The sequence below is a fragment of the Amborella trichopoda genome, chromosome 13 (assembly GCF_054954075.1).
Source record: "Amborella trichopoda isolate Santa Cruz 75 chromosome 13, AtrichopodaSantaCruz75HAP2 v2.0, whole genome shotgun sequence".
In the NCBI taxonomy this organism is placed as follows: domain Eukaryota; kingdom Viridiplantae; phylum Streptophyta; class Magnoliopsida; order Amborellales; family Amborellaceae; genus Amborella; species Amborella trichopoda.
In genome coordinates this window covers 43,896,355-43,918,579 of record NC_142348.1, presented here as the reverse complement: position 1 = coordinate 43,918,579, position 22,225 = coordinate 43,896,355, and the positions used below count along the sequence as shown (strand labels likewise).

Sequence of the window (22,225 nt, the reverse complement as noted above, 5' to 3'; positions counted from 1 at the left end):
GTGTGGTTTGGGTACCTAAAAATATATTACAAGGAAATAGATTATTAGAAAATATGACATTTACTAATACATTTATTAATAAAGAAATTAAAATAGTTCTCCAAATATTGTGAAATCTATTACACGCCGGAGGGCTGTGAATCTTTTATGCGCGGGTAATCTATTAAGGGACTCTAAAAAATCATTTTCCCTCTCTCCTGCCTATATTCTACCACCCTCTTTGTCAAGCTCATTTTTTCCAGATTTAAGGCCATTTTTAGATCATGGTATCAATTTATCTCCTCCTATCATTTTATCATGGTATCAATTTATCTCCTCTTATCATTTTGCTCGAATCTATTCTCTCTCCTCTTCTTTGTGTCCTCAACCTTTCTCTCTCTCCAGATTTAAGGCCATTTCTAAATCATGGTATCAATTTCTCTCCTCTTATCATTTTATCATGGTATCAATTTATCTCCTCTTATCATTTTGCTCGAATCCACTCTCTCTCATCTTCCTTGCTTCCTCGACCTTTCTCTCTCATCTTCCTTGCTTCATCAACTTTTCTCTCTCTCATTTTTCTTACTTCCTCAACCTTTCTCTCTCCTCTTTTTTGCTTTCTCAACCTTTCTCTCTCATCAGGCACTGCGTTCATGAAAACCAAATGTTCTATGTTTGCGCTTAGTCATCTTTAATCAGCCTCTCTTCTCTGTCCCTCTTTGGGCCTCCCTTCGCTCTCTCTCTACAATCGAGCCAGGTAAATTATAATGATTACTAAATTTTTTGAAAAAAAAATGATTTTTTTTATTGGGGTTTAGATAGAGAAAAAAGTGATAAATTATAATAATTAAAAAATGACTTTTTGGGATTAGGATTTAGATTAAAATAAAAAAGTGATAAATTACTCTTCCAATATCTAAATCTAATTTTTAAAATACTTTACCATTTCATAATATATTTTTTTTAAATGCATCACCATTTACTATTTAAACTACAAATTAACAATATGTAAAAATTATGACTAAAATAGTTCACTTAATGTTTATAACCAATATTAAATCACACTAGTAAGTTATTATTCTTTGAGGCATGACATGTGGGCAACCTGTTAGTATTTATCTTATTTAATTTATATATGGAATATTTGGATAAAAAACTCTCACATTTTCCATATTTTATGTGGTACGGCATATTTGTTAGTGAGGCTATAATAGCTTTTCCAAAGTGGAAAAAAGAAGTTTTAACAAATTCATCGTAGAGATTAAAGATATACATATGCATTTCAATATTAAATAGGAATTTCTATAAAGAGACCATTTATCTTTTATGAATGTAGGTCACAATCATTCTCATATATTAGACATCACATTGGATGGCTTGAGGTGAGCCATGAATTGAATTTTTTTTTTGAAAATTTGTATTTATTCAATCTATTTTGAAATTTAAAGGACAAGAATGATTGTGCATACATAGGATAAATGGTCTCTTTGTAAACAATTCCATATTAAATCTCAATGTAAGAGGAAATTTAAGGTGCAATGTAGAGAATTCCATATTAAATCGTGTCAAATAAGAGCAATCAAGGAAATTTAAGGTGCAATGTAAACAATTTCATATTAAACTGTGTCAAATACGAGCAATGTATTTAGCAGATTGCATCTAAATACTAGTAACAATCTATTTGAATGTAATGTATTACACTGTACTGTATTACGTTCACAGACAATATATTTCTAGGTATCCAAACGACTAGGTATCCAAACGACCCCTAATTGTTTACAAACTCAAAATTATTTTTTATTTGGTTGAAAATCATAAATATAAGGAGAAAGTTTATATAAAGATGCAGCCTTATAGACTAGAAGCTAGATGCACATAAAAAATTTACTAAGAATGAGTGTTTTAAAGTTGAAAACTTTCTAATTAATCATCGTGACCTCGAGATGTACAGATATAAAGAAAGAAAAGAATTTCAACTATTAAAAGTAGTGCATATTGAAACAAGTTATCTAGACTATATTTTTTCAAGATTTTTAAGTGTTAATAGATACGCTCGATCTTCATCATTTTTGAAAATTTAAATTTCATTAGAGTTGAACTTAGATTTTCAAGCCATCATAAAGTTTCCAACACCGGAACTACATCTTCCGGCAAAATTTAGAAGTGTGGCTTACTTATATAATATAGGAACCGGTTTTTATGTGGCCAATATGTAGAAATGCCGGCCTCATAATAAATCTATTTTTGAGGTGGATTTTAGGACTTCATTTTTAACAACATGTAATCTTTAACATAGAAATTATGAATATGAATAAATAAATAAATTTTAAAAGCTAAAAATAATAATTATAGTAAGATAACATTTAGACCGTTAATTTCCATTGTTTTTAGATAGAACAATTACTTGCATCTATTCGTTAATTTCTATTGTTTTTGGATAGAATACTTACTTCCATCCATCTTTCACGAGGATGCTTTACGCTTTTTGGAAATAATTTTCCTATAATATAAGTGGAGCACGTTATACAAATCTCAACCTAAATCTAATGTAGATCCCAAAATTTAATTTTGAAAAGATCCCCCTAAACAGCTCTTTTGACCAAGATAGTAAATATACAGTATATGCTCCCAAAGTGTGCACAAAACTGCTAATCATTAATCAAAAAAGAAAGGGATATTTAAACATTTCCCTAGTTGATTAGGGCTCCCTGTGACCCTAATTATCCATTTCTCCTTCACACTCATTTGTTGCTTTCTGCTTGGTACTAATCAACCCATCTAATGTGCCTAGAAAGAAGTCTTCTTCCTGATCCCATACGAAAAAAATAAATTCCCATGTTCTTTGCTTTTTCCTCCATGTCCGAGTTGCTGCAATTTCTTCTTGTTCTCAATGGCCATAATATAATTCGTATGCATTAGGCCAGAGAAGGCCTAGTCAACCCGAGGTCTACTCGCCTTTCCGACCTCGATCCACCTAACAAATTTTGAATTTACTTATTTGAATTCAACCATTTTTGGAGAACTCCAATGGGTTTCGTGGGGTGAAAAGTTTTGTTTAATCGATAAAGGCTTATGTTCAGAGATGGCTTCAGAGATTGAGATTGTTACAGAGGGAGTTTCAGATACAGTTGCAGAGGTTGGAGGAGAAGAAAGCTTAAGAAATGATGTTTATACGGCTGCTGCGTATGGTGATTTGGAGAAATTGAAGAGATTGGTTGAGTTTGAAGGGTGTTCAGTTACAGAGCCTGATGCCCTTGGCTATTACGCTCTTCAATGGGCGGCTTTAAACAATAGGACGGCTGCTGCCCAGTACATAATTGGGGTATGCACATATTTTTTTTTTCATTTGGGTTGTCTTATTTTTGTGCCAATCTTATTTTTATGTTTTGGGTTTTGTTTCCTCTCTAAAAAATTGGATACTTGGGGTTGTTTTGGGTTTCAATTTTCTCTTAGAAAATTTTGAGAAATGAACTTACCACTAAAATGAAAAACAAAATGAAGAGTAGCAGTTATTTTAAGAACGTGGGGAAGATGTGGACATCTCTCTTTGTCGGTATCTTTTTGGGTTTCTTGTGTTATTCTAAGTAAGTTTTGAAGAACTGGAGTTATTAGCATGGAGGAGATGGCTGCCTATCTTTTGGTGGTCTTTTTCTCCTTAGTTTGTTTGGTTTTGTGTTTCGTTTTTGAAGTTCATGAAGAATTTGTGGTCCTTAATTAGCATGGTGGAGATGTGAATGCGGCTGATCATATTGCACAAACAGCACTGCATTGGAGTGCGGTGCGTGGGGCTGTTCAGGTCGCCGAGCTTTTGCTTCAAGAGGGTGCGCGTTTGCATGCTATTGATGTCAATGGATATCAGGTAAGACCATCATCATCACCATCAGCTTTATTGCTGTTACTGTGAGTTTGTATGAACTTTCAATTCGATAAGTAAAATCACCTTGTATGGTATTTGAAGATAAAGATGGTGATAGTGTATGTCTTCTGTACATGGATTTATTGATCAGATATACCTTCTATCAGTTTATGGTTCTTCTGACTTCAATTTACATATGACCTGGATATTGATTGAAAAATTAAATTGTTTTGTAGTGGCATAGACGAAAGTTGGTTTTGTTTTCCTATTTATAACAGCCCCTTAGTGTCCATGATATAGTTTTGATAGAATTTGGTATAAACTTCTGTAGACAAATAGATGGCATAGTTTTGATAGAATTTGGTTATAAACCTTCTGTAGAAAAATAGATAGACCATGGATTTACTTCACCTCTATCTTATGTAGTTTGGCAGGTGTGATTCTCCTTACCAAACATACCGTTGATCCATGGATTAGTGGTGAAAATTCTCTGACTCTACCCTGTAATAGTGAGGGATTCTTCTGTCTTAGAATTTTGAGTGTGTATTATACGAGAAGCCCTCCCATAAAAAAAGTACAGGAAGGCTTATCTCCACTGTTCTTCACCTCTAATTAAGGGTTATCTAAGTGAGGGAACCTTTTCTCTTCTTGATAATTAATTGTTGAGGCAATCTTGGTCACAGCTTAGATGTAGTTGTCAATTTCTGAAATAGTTGAAGGATAGTGGAGATCTGCCTCTTCTTTGTTTATATTTGAGAAACCTTCTCGTACCATATGCTCTTATCGAGGAACAATGCGACGCAATGGGCTTAATGTTATCATAGATGCTGCTCTTAACAGTTGAATATTTGATCTACTCTTTACTAAGTATTATTATCTATACATAGAAGACAATTGTGGGTATAGAGTAATTGTGGCCACCAGAACCTGGGCGGCCCAGTTGATAAAAAAAAAAAAAAACGCATGAGTGACTGATGACTAATAATGATTAATCCATAAGAATTTTGATAATCCATAAGACCATAATCCCAGTTAAAAAAAAAAAGAGATAGAAGTCGAGAAGAGAATTTTGATACTCCATAAGACCATAATCCATATTTTCATACAATGCTAAACAGTAAAACCATACAAGCATACATTGATAGTTTGATACACTGTAGATTTTACACATAAAAGTTAGATAGTAGAACTAGAAACTAGAAAGTAGAAACTAAAAATAAGAAAAAAAAAGTATAAAGAAATTCTGAAAATATACAGTCTAGGACACAATAGTCAACACTTAACACAACAGTCAACACTTAACACCAAGAGTCTTCAGTCGTCATCATCAGAAGGAATAGGATCAGCTTCATCATATGCATCAGAATCGGGGCCATCATCGCCAGAGTGATCTCCCTCTTCAATATAACGTTTATCCTCCACTGTTTTTTCTGAATCTGCCCCTTCCTCCTCTTCTTCTACCTCCCTCTTACTAGTATGTGTAGATGAGGCCCTAGGAGTTTTGGCTGCTCTACCATTTTCTATCTTTTTGTGCTTCCCTGAACTCAAATATTGTATAATTTCCTCCCTGGTAGCCTCAGGAACATTTTTCACGGGGCAACATCCCCCTTAATATCGGCAAGGTGTTTTTTAAACCGGTAAATGCCCCAATTAGTATCCTTTCGACAATAATTACATTTAATACGATTTTTGTCATTTGGATTCAGGTTATAATCATACTTCCAACCCGGATCACCACTTATAGAATAATCTGGAGAAGATATTTCCGTAAAATAAGGCTCATTTTCATCATTTTCTGGTTCTTTTAAATTAAGAAGTCGTCTAATTTCATCTCGAATAGCTTTAAGAACCTTTTTACAAGAAGCAACATTCCCTTTAATACTAGCAAGGTGTTTCTTGAATCAGTTAATACCCCATTGGTATCTTTTTCACAAAAATTACACCTTATACAATTTTTATCGTTTGGTTTTGGGTTATACCATACTTCCAACCCGGATCACTTCTTCTAGAAGTAGGAGAAATAGATCTATTCAAATGACAATGATTTTGTTCCTGTTTTTGTTTTACAAAACTCATATATTGCTTAATCTCCTATCTGATAGTTTCAAGAACAAGTTTAGAAAGAGCAACATCCCCCTTAATACCGGCAAGATGCTTCTTAAACCGGTTTATTCCCCCTTTCATATCTTTTTAACAAAAATTGCATCTAATGCAATTTTTATCATTTGGATTCGGGTTATATCCATATTTCCAACCCGGATCTCCAATTCGACTAGATGTTGAAGAAGATATCTTAAAATAAAACAAGCAATCTAAACAATAATTTTTTGCACTTACTTTGATTGCTCGAACTCCAAACTCCCACCTCTGAGATGTTTTCTGGTGCTAAAATAATAAAAAACAACCTCTAATAGGATTAGAAAACTTCAAAACTAAATCAAATCTACCTGGGTGATGTTTGGATCTATTTCCGTAACATTGAGAAGCACTTCGATCCATTGAAAGTCACAAAATTTAGCTTTCTTGAGGTTTCTTTATCTCTAAAATGGGTTCTTGTGGGTTTATGTTTGAAATGAACCTTAAAACCCCTCCTTCGAACCGTTTATATTTAAAAAAATTAAAAACATTAAAAAAATTTTGAAGGGCGCAGGCCCTGGCAGCCGCCCAGGGACTGTTGCTCAGTTTGGCTGCTTAGGCATGGGCGATGCTCCCATGCCTTCTGGATCGCCTAGGCATTGGGCGACCCCTTTTTTTGAACACTGGTTATTTTCATATTTCACTTCTCTAGTTGTGTTTCTGTAGATTTTCAGCAAGACACCTGGATTGAAGTAAGTTTTGGTCTAGGTCAAATTTCATGTGCTATTAATGTCCTCTCCTTGGATATTTATGATGCCAAAGGAGAACTTTGTCTACATTCTGGGATCCATTTAGAACGGGATTCTGTGTTACATTCTAAAAGCTCTGAGATCAATTGCCTTCCATGTCACTTGAATCCTCATGTTACTCTCTAGTGGATTCAATTATAAAACTTCATATATCTGTCTTCTTGAGACAACATAAACATAAAGCATAAATTTTAATGGATTTACACCAACCATTATTTTCTGTTTGAGCATAGGTTGTTGACGCGTTCTCTTCATAATTTATTTGGGCATATATCAATATTTTAAAAAATGCTAGTCGGCTGGCCTGGCACCCAACGCTTGGGCGCCCAGAACCTCAGAGGCCCTAAGCTGAAAATTTTAGAAATATGTATATATTTTCCATTGAAACGCACATATGTGCAGATATTTGTGTTAATTTTCTATTTTTTTTGCATATATATATATATATATATATATATATATATATTCGAAGTTAAATTTCTTTTTTTTTGAGTGTTATATATTCTAAGTAACTTTTCCATGCAAAGATATACATATGAACGTTTAAACCCATTCAAAAGCTCCAATCATTGAAAATTTTAGTGAAAAAACATAAATAAGTCCATGGTGTGTATTAGTCTCCAACTTTCCAATTCATTCTCCATATTGACACATGATCATGATACCCAAATAAAAGCCAAAGATGAAATACAAAAGAAAAGTATAAAACCAAATGTCCAATAAATTTCAAAAGCAATAGATTGTTTGTAGGGTTTAGATTTTTTTCTTTTCCCTTTTCACATTAGGGGTTTGGAATACTCCGAATACTCTCTTTTAAGACAAATTTGTATGTCAAAATGACCTAAAATGTGGTAGGGGGCATTTTTATTCCACAAAAACATGCCCAGGTCTTGGGCACCGCTAAGGACCGGGTGCTTGGCTCCTCCTTAGGCTCCCACCTGGGCCACCTGGGTGGGTGGCCAGGGAGGGGCGCCCAGGCCTAGGTGTGTGCCTTACAGTCCTTTGGGCGCCTAGGAGCCTGCTTAGGCGCTGGGCGGCCATTGTTTTGAACAATGGAGCGTATTAGCTTTTGAATTTCACTTTTAGATCCCCACTTTATCATTTAATAAATAGTGGTTCTATTTTAAGAAACAGCTCTGAGCTGCACAGTGTACTCTTACTAAACTATTGAGATATTTATGCTATGTTGCAGGCAACCCATGTTGCAGCTCAATATGGCCAGACAGCTTTTCTCTATCATATCGTTATGAAATGGAATGCTGATGCTGATATTCCTGATAATGATGGGAGAAGCCCATTACACTGGTACGCAAATCGTTTCTCTAGCGAATTTTTGTTGTGTTTAAGATGAGAAATTCTTCCGTGAATGTTATTTACATCCCTTTTTGGGGATTCCCACAATCTGTACATGACAATAAATTCTGAAATTTTGATCCTGACTGGTATGGAGTGGATGTACAAATAACAATTTTATACTCGTTATAACATATTTTCCTTCACCTGTAAGAATATTCTGTTACATTTGTATTCATATATGTGGCTAATCTACATTATGCATTATAATGGGTTTTGAATTAATTTGAAAAGGTTTTTTGTCTTGCTGAGAAAAGCAAAGGTACTTATTCTGGTATTCATATCTGCTTACTTTACCACAAATGCAAAATTCTGGATCGGCCACAAAGATAATGAGATGGGAGGCAATGCTGCTGTGGCTGAATTCCTGGATTTCAAGCTGCCTTAAAGGATGGAAAGCAAGGAAGCATGGAGAGAGGTTCTCTGTGTTGAGAGACTATGGAAGTTCTTGAGAACATGACTAAGAGAATATCATTAATAAGTCTATGAAAGTTTGGTTTGAGAAAGGGAATCAAGTGGTTTCTAACAGCCAATTCAAGACCTCTAGAGTGCTTCCCTTGTGGGCGTGGATTATGAGACTAGTTGAAGGAATGGGGCGACACATGGAGTCAGATACGTGTTGCGGTTTGTGGTCTCTGGGGAGCAGCCTATATAATGTGCGGAAGATGTGCTAAGAGTGCCAAGGGGGTGTTATACTCTGGTACCATTTGTTGCATGGTGAGATGGCAATTCAGTTATAATATATGGAATCCAATACATCATTTCAAATCCATTAACCTAAAGAAACAAAGTTGTGTTTACAGATGGAGACGATGCAAAGTAATGAAAGCAAAACACACTAATGGTGTAGGAAAAGAAAACGCAAAACAAATCTTAAGAGTTCAAGATTTTGGGTGGTTCACCACTAGGGTTACACTGTCATCATCATCAGCACCTATTAGGAGGTGTGAGTTAGTTCAAGTAGAAAGTTCAAAAAGATGAAGGGGTACGCTTAAAGGGACATGGTTGGAAGTAGTGAGAAAAGATATGGGAACTTATGACCTCATTGAGGGTATGACGCTTGATAAAACAGAATGACGGATCATGATTTGTCTAGCGAACTCCAAATAGTTGGGAAAATGTTTCAAAGGAAAAACTCTATGAGGAGTCTTACAATTTGGCATTTATTCTCACCCTTACCTCATACTAATGAAAAGGATATGGAAAGTTTTAATAGCATTTTGTGAGCTTTCAATCGTTTTCTTAGTATCCTTCACAACTTTAATTAATATTCTTTAGATGTTAGTTTATTTTGGTCTAAGAAGGGCGAGAACCTAAACTTTCCCTTAACCCGTCCCAAGCCAATGTAAAGGAGGTGGGTTGTGTTAAGAAGGCAACCAGCGTAAAATTTTACCAAAACTTTCCACAGGGGTTAAACATATTGGTTAAATGACAAGTTGAAACTCTATTGTTCCAAAAGAGAGTACATATTATTTGGAATGCAGAATTACTTCTTCAAAAGTCTGCAATTCACGTATATCTTCCATTTCTACTTATTCTCTTGACAAATGATGTCCATTGATGTTCCCCTTTCAACATTGTAAAAACCATAATTTTGAAGAGAGCTGTGAAGGCACCCAGAGAGAACTGTGTTTTTTTGTGTCTTTGTCTCTGGTAATGATAGAAAAATGCCCAAAAGTGGGAAAGATGTCTTACATAAAGAGAGTGCATGAATCTGTCTGTTTCCTTTCTCTATATGCCCAAAGCTGAGAATACTTAAAACCATACAGTATTAACTGCAATGTCACTTTAACTATTTATAGTCAAGGAATAACCTACAAGTTTGTAAGACCATGAGGCAATGTACCAGAATATACTTCTACAGAATCTTCAGAGTATTGCTAAAACGAAGGTTTTTTTTTGTTTTTTTGTTTTTTTGTTTTTTTATTTATTTATTTTATTTTATTTTTTAATCTGTTAACTGTGAAAGGGATTGTTTGATAATATGAAACGGCATATATTCATCCAAAAAGTGGCTTTGTTGAATGTTGTGAGATTGGAATAAAAGTTTTAGGCCTAAACATATTAAAGGCATGTTATATGCCAATATGCTCATTTTTAACAAATGTTCTTAGTTGGGAGAAGAAAAAGTCAAAATGTTTAGCGTGTATGGTATATGCCAATTAACTATGATGTTATTTTCCTTTGCCTGCGGGATGGATGTGGCTTAAAGTTATAAGAAGTGCATTAGAAAATAGAAGACCTTGAGGTAGAGCAGATTGCCGTCATTGCGAATATGCTGGCAAAAACCTCCGTGTTGACTGCCACAAAACCTTAGTCAGATTGCATTCTAATGCTTTAAAAATCCCTTCCTTGACCAAGCCTTATGATTTTATGTGTGTGCCTGTGGGTGCAGGTGCATATGTGCATGTGTTTGTGAGTATGTTTTCATGCACATTTGTGTGCGCATATGCTTTCAACTGTGCTTATATATATATATATATATATATATATATAGGTTGTATGGATGTGTACTAAGAACTTTGGTTTCCATTAGCAGGGCTGTGGGGGCTTGCGGGATGATCTATGTTAGAGAGTGGGGAAAGACTTATTTGGTTTATAAAGTTACCATAACTATCTGCATGTCAAACCTTTTACTTTCATGAGTTGAGGTTTCCTGGATAGTTTTCTTTTTTTGATTGGATTGGGTTGCCTTTCTGTGTCTATCTTATATACTCCAATTCAATGACAAAGAAGGTATATTGCATATTATTATGTTACACTTTAGTCTAGAAGTTCATTCCTCACAATCCCATAAAAATGGTCCTGGATATTTTGATAATAATAATAAAGCTCTTATTGTTTATTGTTCATATGTAATTAATACATTTATGTTACACTTGTAGGGCTGCATATAAAGGCTTTGCTGATTGTATCCGTCTGCTTTTATTCTTGGATGCTTTTCGGGGCCGGCAAGATAAAGAAGGTATATCTGAACCTCTCCAATCTCTCTTTTACTTTGATCAAACTTCTTTACATATAATACCGAGTCTAAATTTCAAAATATTGGTTTGGCGTTTCTTCTTTATAAACAATGGCTTCCTGAAACTTGCATTTTTTTTATTTACAAGGATGTACTCCTCTTCATTGGGCTGCAATAAGGGGGAACCTAGAGGCATGCACAGTGCTGGTACAAGCAGGTAGGAAAGAGGACTTGCTTGCGACAGATAATACTGGCTTTACCCCTGCACAACTAGCATCTGATAAAGGCCATCGGCAAGTTGCTTTTTTCCTTGTAGGTATTCTATATCTAATTCGTTCTTGCTTAGGGGAACCTTCCTGCTTGATATTTAGCTTGTATTCTGACCTTTCCCCTTTTAGTGTGAAATAATTGAATCTGAGACATGCAGTTGAGGAAGAATGTGGGGTTTCTTAGATGGTTCTTGTTCAATGACCGGTCTGTGTTGTATGTGCAGGCAAATGCCAAAAGAGTGTTCGACAATCGTTGTGACGGGAACGGTCATCTCGGAAAAGTTTCAAAACTGGGGCTTGCTCCTATGCTTTGGTGTTCGATCATAATCCTTCTTGCAACCTATGTTCATTCAGTCATTTCAGGTATTGCCATGACTTGTGTGCATTTTGGTGGCAAGATTTTCAGGCCAGCAATCCAATAAACTCCGGGAAAAAAAAACCGTAGTTCATTGGGCCATCACTTGCCATTAAAATCTTGGATGTTGACGGCGAAAGAGTAGTAGCCAGGGTCATGTCATGTTTTGTGGGTTCCATTCTCTATCCACCATCATCCATCATTTCAATGAATGGTAAAAACCCAATGGACTGGCTTTTTCTTAGTTTAATGGATTATACTATATTTTGTATAAGATTTACGTCATCTCTTTTTCTCTTTGGTGGCACACTTAACAGTGGCTATTTTCGCTGCAGCTTCAAACTTTCCTAAGTTAACAGCTGCATTTGGGCTGTTCGCATGGTTGGGTGTTTTCCTTGCAACTGCTGGCCTGATAACGTTTTATAGGTGTAGCAGGTATATGTTCTAAACCTAATGAGTTTAATTGCTCAAAGCATAACTACAGTTACTGAAAGAAGTGGCTATGTTGTATTTTAGGGAATAAAAATAAAAAATTCTCTTTTTTTTTTATTAATACTTAATTCCACTTACAAATGGCACAATGCACTGCTGTAAACAAAAAATAACATAGGATCTTTTCTTTTACTTCCCAATTGGATAGATACAATCCAAGAATGAAAAGCAAACTTCTACTAAAAATTTTAGTATAAATAATTTTCTTAGAAATTCAAATAAATAAATGGATAATGATTTGAAAAATATAACAAACAGCATAGAAGACTTACTCGAGCTTGCCTAGGGTCAACCCCATTGGACTTAGAACACCCCATATACCCGATCTCCTAACCAAAAATAAATAAAATAATAATCCAATATATATATATATATATATATATATATATATATATATATATATATATATAGGAAACAGATTTCCTAAGCTACTAGCTATAATGTATAGTATAAGCTACTAGCTCCCTGCCGTCAGATCTTTCATCGTGTGATTCACAATTTATATCACTATTTTAATTTTAATATTTTTTTCATAAATCAGATTAAGATGAAATTTTGTGTGTATACCTAACACTATTGCCCACCATATAAAAGTATAAAACAATTACGTACAATAATTTAAAATGACCAAATTACCCCTTCATTTTTCAGGGATATTTCGATCATTTTATATTTTAAGAAATATTTTTTTTATATATTTTTTATTGTGCGCCCTATTTTTTAGTACATACGTCCAAAAATTTATTACGATCTGATTACTTAAAAAAAATTAAAATTCAGATAGTGATATGAATTTTGAACCACCCAATGAAGATTTGATAGTTGGAAGCCAGTAGTTTATACTATTCATCATAGCTAGTAGGTTAGGAAATCTTTTTCCATATATATATATATATATATATATATATATATACCATATACCGGATCTCCTGACTGATAGTGATACTCTGATCCTATTAGCCTTGCTGAATTTTTGGACTTGGAAAGCTTTCTTAGGCAATACATGGCACCTCATTATTTCAAGGGCTGGGTGTCACTCCCGTTTAAAACCCTAATTAGGATGGTGCGTGCCACCCCCTTTAAGCCTTATGGGAGGGGGGCATGCCACCTAGAGAGAGGAGAGAGAAATGAGCTAGAAAGATGAGCGAAAGCGAGTAGGGTGTGAAGGAGAGAGAAGACAGAGAGAGAGACTAAGGTAAAACTGTGTAGAATGAGGAGAGGTCCCCTACTTATATAACCTCAAGGGCCCTTACGAATGCCCATTCAATTGTGACTCACTATGACCAATAGGAATTTAAGAAATTTTTGAAGTGAGAAAAATAAATATGAGCCATACATCATATAAATCAGCAATTATGATTTTGGGAGGAATATTAGGAACCTTATTTCCTAAATCTTTGACCCATGGCCACTTCTAGTGAAACTAGGATAAGACCAATCTAAAAGAACCTTCTAGAACTTCTTTTTTCTCTTTTAAATTGTTGAAAGTCAAAAATAAAATATTTTGGTCAAAGATATTATCAATAACTAAACTCCCACAAATATGAACATAATATTTTTCAAGAAAGATTACACTTTTAATTTGTATTAAAAATAAAACTAAAACAAGAGAGGATGGGGCGTGCCACCCCACTGGGTGACATGTGGGCCCAATGGGTTCCACGCCCATGTGGTGTGGCACACATGTGGGGCTAGATCAAGGACCCCACGTGTGGCCCTCCACATTATCAGAATTTCAACAATGAATTACAATTGAAATTAATTTTAAATATTCTGAATTTTTTTTTAAATTTCATGAAAATATTTACAACACTGAAAATGAAATATCTAGGAGTGATGTGGTACCAATGGGTCAAGACTGTTAGGGCACTCCACTCAACCCAATGACCGTGATTCTCAATTATCTTCTCAAACTCACTCAACGATTCATTGATTTCCATAACCTACAATTTCATAAAGGGGCTCATGATTGACTCGTCAAAGTTGGCCAATAAATACTGGAATATGGATTGCAGTTCCTCCCCCTTAAAAGCAAGTCACATGCACATATCACTGAAGTGCAAAGGGGACTCTCTCTATGCACATGTATTCCTTTTCAGGGTTGCTTCTCGATAATGCGGCTGTCATGTATACATCTTATGTGGAAGTTTGTGAAGGATTTATCCCTCGCTTTTGCAGGCGTATATCCACATACAGGAAACTACATAGCTCTCGTGGCGTACAAACCATTCTTGGGCATCTCTTCGACCTTAATAAGGGATGACCCTCTATAAACCCTTTTCGGTATATTATATGCCGAGGGGTAAGGGTTTTAGACATACCAGGTTCATAGACCGCCTAACCTTTGGTCAGTCACCCAACATGCAATCTCATTGAAGTGTAGGATCCATAGTAAATGATTTGTTACTCACTCTCATGGTCTTTAAAGGCCATGAACCCCAACAGTTATATGCACATGGCTTGAACTGGAATCAGCGATAACACATTTGTGTTGCCTTTATTTGAAGAAGAAAGCTAGACAATGAAGGAAGAGTATTTGTCTTAAGTTCTATTTGTTAAGAAAACCATTCAGGATGTGTATAATTAAAATAAGAATGTTATTTGGTTCCTTTGACCAATCTATGATTCTCATTCTCTAAACATCATCATCATCATTTGATCCTTTTCACAATTATTTTGGGTTCGGTTACATGAATCCTATTCCGTCATTCTGCACATTAATTCAGGATTTACGAAATAGATGTGGCAAAATTTTTATGTTGCTTCTAACCTAACATAACCCTCCTCCTTTCTCCGGGTTTAGTATTCTTAGTTGGCTTTGTCGTGATTCACTTACTGAAATTCTTACTTGAACATGAAGTAGAAGTAAAATGTCACTACAATAAGAAAATGCAGTAAATTCTTAATGGCAACACTATTAGAAACATATATTTTCTTAGGAGAAGTTTCTTTATATTGTGTCTCCTATGATCATTAGAATTTCATAGAGCTGATCTTTTAGTGTTAAAAAGTGGTTATGTATTCTTTATGAACCTATTTGTGTTGTATTCCAAAATGCTCAGGTCAAAATGATTAATGTCTTTATCTTGTTTCCTAAATGAACCAAATCAATCTTTATTATCTTTTTGAGGCTAACCGCATCAAATATTATATGATAAAGAATCAATTTGTATTTCAAAATGCTCGGGTCAAAATGATTAATGTGTTTATCTTGTTTCCTATATGAACCAAATCAATATTTTTTTTTTGAGGCTAACTGTATCTAATATTATATGACCAAAATATTCTACAAGTAATTCCAAAGGAATGCTTAATTTTTTTTTTTTTTGATGCTAAACTGTAAATTTTGGTGAGTTTTGAGGTGAGGCTTTACTTGTTCTCATTATGGTGGGAATGAAAACGACAACGTGGTGACTAGGGTGTGGGGTGCTACCACCACGACCCCAGCCCCTATCCCTGGTTTAATAATTTTATTATAATAAGAAATGAAGTAATATCTTTAAGGATTTAATCTATTGTTTTCCTTGGGCAATTTTGAAGACCATACAGATTCATAATTCATATTTTGCTTGTAGTTTCTATCACAAGACATTTAGGTGCTCATGTGTATCCATGTGTGTGCGTATGTTTTCTTGTGTGCCTGCATGCTTGTGCCTGTACACGTGATCTGCACATATATGCTATAGCCAAATACACCATATTGCATTTAAGCAGTGTTTTGAAACTTGCCCGAGTCGACTCGGACTTGGCAGCCTGGCAAGGCCGAGCGGCACAAGGTACCTAAGAGTACCTTTTATAATATACAATACTCAGGTGAGTACTGTATAGACCCGAACGAGAACTGTGACACTCGGGAATGACTTGCCCGAGCTTTGTACCATTCAAGAGGATCACTACAATTCTCGCCCAAGTACCTGTATACTTCTCAATTTAATAGGGAATGGATTTTTGCTTCCCCTCCCCCTATTCTTTTCCTTCATTTTCTTAGATTAAAGGCCTAGGTTGTGAATTTTGTGCCGAAATATAGTCGCCTGATCTATCTATAAGAAACGTTAGATTTGAGAAAAACCACAAGGTTTGTCTCTTTTTCAGATTGAAAGTTTTAGCCAAGGGTTTGCCCAATTTTGAAAAAATAATGATTTATGTGCAATTTTTGGTCAATCTTTGATGAAATTTGATCCGTAAATCTATTTTTTGTGTTCTTCATTTAACCATAGGCTTATGTTTTGGAAAAAAAAACACGAAAAAAATTAGGATTTTCGATATTGAAAATTTGAATTTGCAATTCATCCATTTCTTTTCAAGAGCTCGGGTCTTCTAGATCTAAATGTGAATCCCAAAACTCGTTTGGGTTTTTGATTTTTTGAGGAAAACTTTTACAACGCCTGGAGGCATCAATTCATACCGAGCTCAAATTTTAGGGGATTGACCTAAAAAATTTAGTTGAATTTCATTTTTTAAATATAAATATATATTTGCATTTGTTTTTTCAATTTTCTTGTGCGGAAACTTTTTTCAGTTTTTCATCAAATTATCTGATAATTTATGCAAATAAAATCAATTTGTCATGATTTTGTATGTTTTACATACTTATCATGTTGTTCATCATTTTTTCTATATTTTCTGATTTTTAAACTTAGTTTTTTTTTTTGTGCAAATTTTGGATATTTTCCTCTTTTTCTTGGGCATGTTTTGGCCTTTACCATGGCTACATCATGACTAGGGCGAATTCGAGTCGACTTGCCCAAGTCATTCAGCTCTGGGAGGTCCCAAGTACCTTTCCTACAATGTTTGAAACATTGCATTTAGGGAGTTTCTAAAATTCACTTTTGAATGTAACATGGATTTTACCCAAATCTATAGTTGTGCATGTGTTGGTGTGCATCTTCATTCTTTATCTCTTATCCCTCTAACTTGAGAGGGAGGGAGGACGGAAGGAAGGGAGAAATGTTTTTTTCTACCCTCTGATAATTCCATATACACACAAAGTATATATGTACTGCATGGGAACACTGAGTTGCAGTTTTGTCTGGCCATGGTTTTAAAAAGATCAATCCCGATTTGTATATGGTCCTACTCCTGGCATGGAGCTGACATTCGATACTGGAAAGTAGTAGCAACACTCTGGAGGCTAGGATCCAGCTTCTAAGAAATATGGCAGTAAATGGGGTGAATGAGAGACGGACATTAAGACTCTGATTAGCAAGTTGCTCATACCCATCAATTTTGACTTTTTAAATTTGATCTCATGGTATAAGGTATGATTTCTTAAAATCATAGTTGTGGCCCAGATTGTCTAATTTGACATGACAGCAGAAGAGGGCAAAGTAGTCAATTAATATTGTTTTGATAGATTAACCAGATGTTGGCATTCCTATTTTGACTCCTGGATGTGCTCTAGGTTTTTGTACTACGCCTGGTTCCTAGGTTCTCTAAGCGGGCCTTTTGCAACATCTCCCCATTATTCAAATTTGGTTATATCCTTTTCTTTAGAAACAGTGAAGATGTTATATGATTGATAATGTTGTTTGGTTTTTAAGTTTTTGCAGCTTAGAGTTCTGCTTTTCTTTTTTACTCGTGCCTTATGTTTTATTTGTTTGTAGGAAGGATCCTGGTTACATCACTTCAAATGCTCATGATTCTCAAAACCCTAAAGATGTTGATGTAAGTTCTATGATATAAGAACTTGCAGTTTTCCTTTTTTTCCTTTTTATTGGTTTATGTTGGAATTTTTTGGCTTTATACACTTGCATTGATTCATGGATTTTTGGTCTTTGGTCTCTGTTGTAAACTTATTGGATGCCATGATGTTGGAATTTTGAAATGACCATAATGAAAGAAGATACATTAAATTTCTATATTAAATGTAGTAAATGGAGTAAGTGCTTATGCTAAATTTCTTTCTCCAGAAGCTCAATCTAAAACAGCCTTTGTGCTGTTAATGTTTCTTTTTATCAATTGACGCACAAGAAATTGCTTGAAAAGAATAGTTTATCTGGTTTTTATACTATTTGTGAAGTGGGACTGTAGAAATTGCTCCCAAAGTATATTGGTTTCAACTTCCTCTGAATCTGTTGATTTAGTGGTGTTTATTGAATCCTCTTCGATTGTGTATTGTCATATAGCTTAGAAAGCTTCTACCATCCGAGTGTATGAGGACAAAGATGTTTCCCATGCTTGAGTTTCTAGATATCTTAAATCAGCTGTGTGTTTGTGTGTTATTAATGCTAAGGAACGAGCTGTGGACATGTATTTCCTTTGCTATCTAAGGGCCTGTTTGGTTGCCACAGAAGTTGTGGATAGCGCAGCTATATAAATGGGGGCCGACTCCTTTGGATCTGTGTTGGCATGTTTTTCTACAATATATCACCCAAACTTGTACAATAAATCCAACATATTTGAGATGAATAGAACTTTAATAACTTGTTTTCTTCCATCCCTAAGACAATGGTTTGGTGTGGCAACTTACTTGCTGCATCCGAACTGGCCCTGGATCAATGCCCTTTAATGACTTCAAAACTGCTATAATTTAGGCATATGATTGAATTTGAAATATTGACCAATCTGGCTTAGTGACTCTCCAACACATGGACTTTCAGGCACATTGTAAATGTAAAAGTGGTATACATGCATGTATAAGTTTTGTATAGGAAAGATTCTGTAAAGATATTACAGAAAATACAAAATCGAAAGGTAGCAAGAATATTGAATGCTTTTGTAAGCATCGCGTACTACTCCCCTAATCATACCATTTATGTCAGTTGTAATTTCTAATGTGTGTACATTTTACAAACCTACGACTTAAAACAGCACTAATATGATTGGAAGATTTATAAGACATTGTGTCATGAAAGATACGATAGTTTACCTTAATGCTTCAGATCCTTGGGAGAGAAGTATTTAATCAAGGATAGAAGAGCTCAAAATTGACTCAAATATTATATATGGTAGCTCTCATGTGGTTTCTTTTTGATGATTTAAGTTGTTAGATAAACTTTCTTGAAAGAAAGGTTCCCATGAACTTGTCTATTAATATGACTAAATCTGCATGAGGTTCTAGTACCTGATTTGTTTTAAAATATAATAAATAACGGGGTACTTCTATTGCTTGTGGGCTCCTTAAAATATAACTATGGAAGGGTCTGAGGACAATTTTGGTTGTCAACTCTTTCCCATATAATCTAAAGGTTGAGGACATAGAGCATGGATTTAGATTGTCTAAGCACGCTAACTTCCCAAAACGAACTCATATATGCTGTCATAAGTTTCCCCAGAATAACCAACATGAAGTTCTAGATGTAGCAGAGCATTGGATATTCATAAGTATGGTAGACTAATCTTTTTAATGCTATCTTTCCAACACATACAAATTATTATTATTATTTTTTTTTGCAGGAACAACCCTTGTTGAAAACTGAGCTGAGTAATCCTGCTTTACTTGCTGGAAATTGGTCACAACTTTGTTCAACCTGCAAGGTGCTCTATTTTCTTTTGTTTCTTTTTTCGACTTGTAGCTCATTCTCCTTAATTTGGATTTCCAATATACATTACCAAGTTTTAGACTCAACCTGTTTCCATCGCAGATAGTCAGGCCTCTACGCTCAAAACACTGCTCTACATGCAATCGCTGTGTCGAACAATTTGATCATCATTGCCCTTGGGTTTCAAATTGTATAGGCAAGGTACACAAATATGATGAGTTTCCTTTTTCATGTTTGCTATATTTATCTTGCTTTTCTGAAATGGATATCATTTTCACTTCTCTCATGGCATCTGTTATTTGTGTGATTTACTGCATTGTTCTGTAAACAGAAAAACAAATGGGATTTCTTTATGTTCCTGATCCTTGAAACTTCTGCAATGGTGATAACTGGTGCTGTGACTTTAATAAGTATGTGTTTACCAGCAGTACTTATCCTCTTTATTTTACTTCTCGTAGAATTCATATTCTTTCATGTAATATGTCCTGAGTGGATACACTATTCATAGGGATCTTGACGGATACTGCTGCTCCTCATTCTTTCGGAGCATGGATGAACTATGCTGCCACTCATCATTCTGGGGCATTATCATTTTTGATAATGGATATCCTCCTTTTCTTTGGTGTTGCGGGCTTAACTTTCGCGCAAGGTTCCCAGGTAAATTTGTAAAAGCATGCATGTTTTAATGCACCGAGATTTAAGGAAGATGAAAAGAAGAAGATAGCATACAAATATTAGCTGAGAAGGCTTTGTTTTGTTATTGCATGTTCTTTAGCCTTGATGGTAATTAAGCATCATCTCTTGCTTGAGGTCTTCATCCCATCTCTTTTTTCCATGTTCTAGTCATAGAATTTGTTTTAAGCCTCTGTCATCTAGCTCCTTCCTGCTAAACGTTGTTTTCATTGTCAAACTCTTGGATGAAGGTTGTTACTTTTATAAGCATGTGCCAATTCATTAAACACATGCATTTGTTTTGCAGCCAATCATTTCTGACTTTCTTCATTTTCTCTTTCTAGATTGCTCACAACATCACCACCAATGAGATGGCCAATGCCATGAGGTATAGCTACCTGAGAGGGCCAGGCGGTCGGTTCAGGAACCCCTATGACCATGGTGTGCACCAGAACTGCTCAGATTTCCTCATAAATGGGTTCAATGAAGACAGAGAATACATTGAAAGGCTGGCTTCTTCTTCAGAGGTTGGGGGAATTCAAATGGGTAGTCTTGGCATTTCAAGAAATATTGAAAATGAGTCTCATGATCAGAGAGGAGGCCATGTTTCTGAGGATTTGGAGTTAAGAAGGGAAAGATCACATGGCTATGTGAATGGGCATGAACATGCACCCGGTCGTGGCCATGCACACACATCACAGTGCAGCCATAACCATGGAAAGGTCGAGGCTGTCCCTCTAGGGTTGGGGTTAGGGCTTGGCCGGGGTAATTCAGGTCAGCGTAATGGCCATACATTTGTACCCTTGTGATACAGGGGATATATGATTGTAAGGTCTTGTAACATTGTTAGTTTGTTTTGGATTGATTGGTATAGTCGCTTATTCTTCCATCATTCCATTAGTTTTTGCATTTGTGATGCTCTGAGAATGCATTTAATGGTACGGAGAAAAGAATTACTGCTTTGCCTCCATGTTTGAGTGTTACTCGGTGCTAAGTTAATGATATAGAAAAAAGAATTATTGTTTTGCCTCCATGTCTGTGTGGAGTACTCGGATTTACTGTTCGTCTTTTTGTGAAAATGAGAATTTTAGGTTTGTAATTGAAACGGTACTCTTTTGTTTTTTTTGTCAGTAAGAGAATGTTCTCATATTTTTTTGGGCCACTGAAGTGGAGCAATTAGCATCTCCAGCCTTCTAGATAAGCATTTTAGTGCACTGGACCCAAGTTTATGTACATTATTCTTGTCTTGGCTCTATGGTCTTTAAATTTGTCATGTGGTAGTCCAAATATGTTCTTTTTTTTAATATTTTCCTGTTAAAAAAGGAAATTGTTTAAGGTTAGTGGCATGGGGTTTGATTTCAAAATACTTTATTCGTTGATTTGAGGGCCACAATATCTATGGTAGGGGAGATATCATATGAGGACACGGTTTCTATGAGTCCATGTTGAAATGAGTCACCTCTTAAAATTCTATTTTTGGGATGGATTTTTAAACCTAATTTTTAAGGAAATATAATCTCTAACATGGAGATCATGAATAAATAAATAAGTTTTAAAAATTAAAAAAAAATTCTATTAAAAAAATATTTGGACAGTTAGTTTCAATTGTTTTTAGATGAACTGTCTATTTGCATCCATCTCAAAAATGAATGCTTTATACTTAAGGGACCGTAAATGTAGAAATGCGATCCTTACCACATGAAACAATTTTCCATGATATAAGTAGTTAACCACCTAAAAGAATATTAAGGTTGTCAAATCAACTAATTGCAGATTATTTTGGAAAGATCATTTCATTCAAGTAGACTTCTAAGTATTTTATTGAAGAATGCTGAAATGCCTATATTTAGGATTTGGAATATTGAAGGATTAAGGTCACTACAGTGATTTGGCTCATAACACAAGTGATAGTTATCAAAAG

General features: G+C 35.1%; 1 protein-coding gene across 1 annotated transcript; it reads left to right on the top strand.

The window, feature by feature from the left end:
* The first annotated feature begins 2,513 nt into the window (after nt 1–2,513).
* Nucleotides 2,514–21,335, top strand: TIP1 (Ankyrin repeat family protein with DHHC zinc finger domain-containing protein). The gene is made up of 13 exons (XM_011628098.3): nt 2,514–3,301; nt 3,698–3,838; nt 7,913–8,025; nt 10,959–11,038; nt 11,184–11,347; nt 11,529–11,667; nt 11,995–12,094; nt 17,755–17,815; nt 19,547–19,627; nt 19,735–19,833; nt 19,964–20,042; nt 20,141–20,289; nt 20,649–21,335. The coding sequence occupies exons 1-13, from the start codon at nt 3,062–3,064 to the stop codon at nt 21,111–21,113; spliced, it is 1,911 nt and encodes a 636-aa protein (XP_011626400.1). The 5' UTR covers nt 2,514–3,061; the 3' UTR covers nt 21,114–21,335.
* The last annotated feature ends 890 nt before the right edge of the window (nt 21,336–22,225 follow it).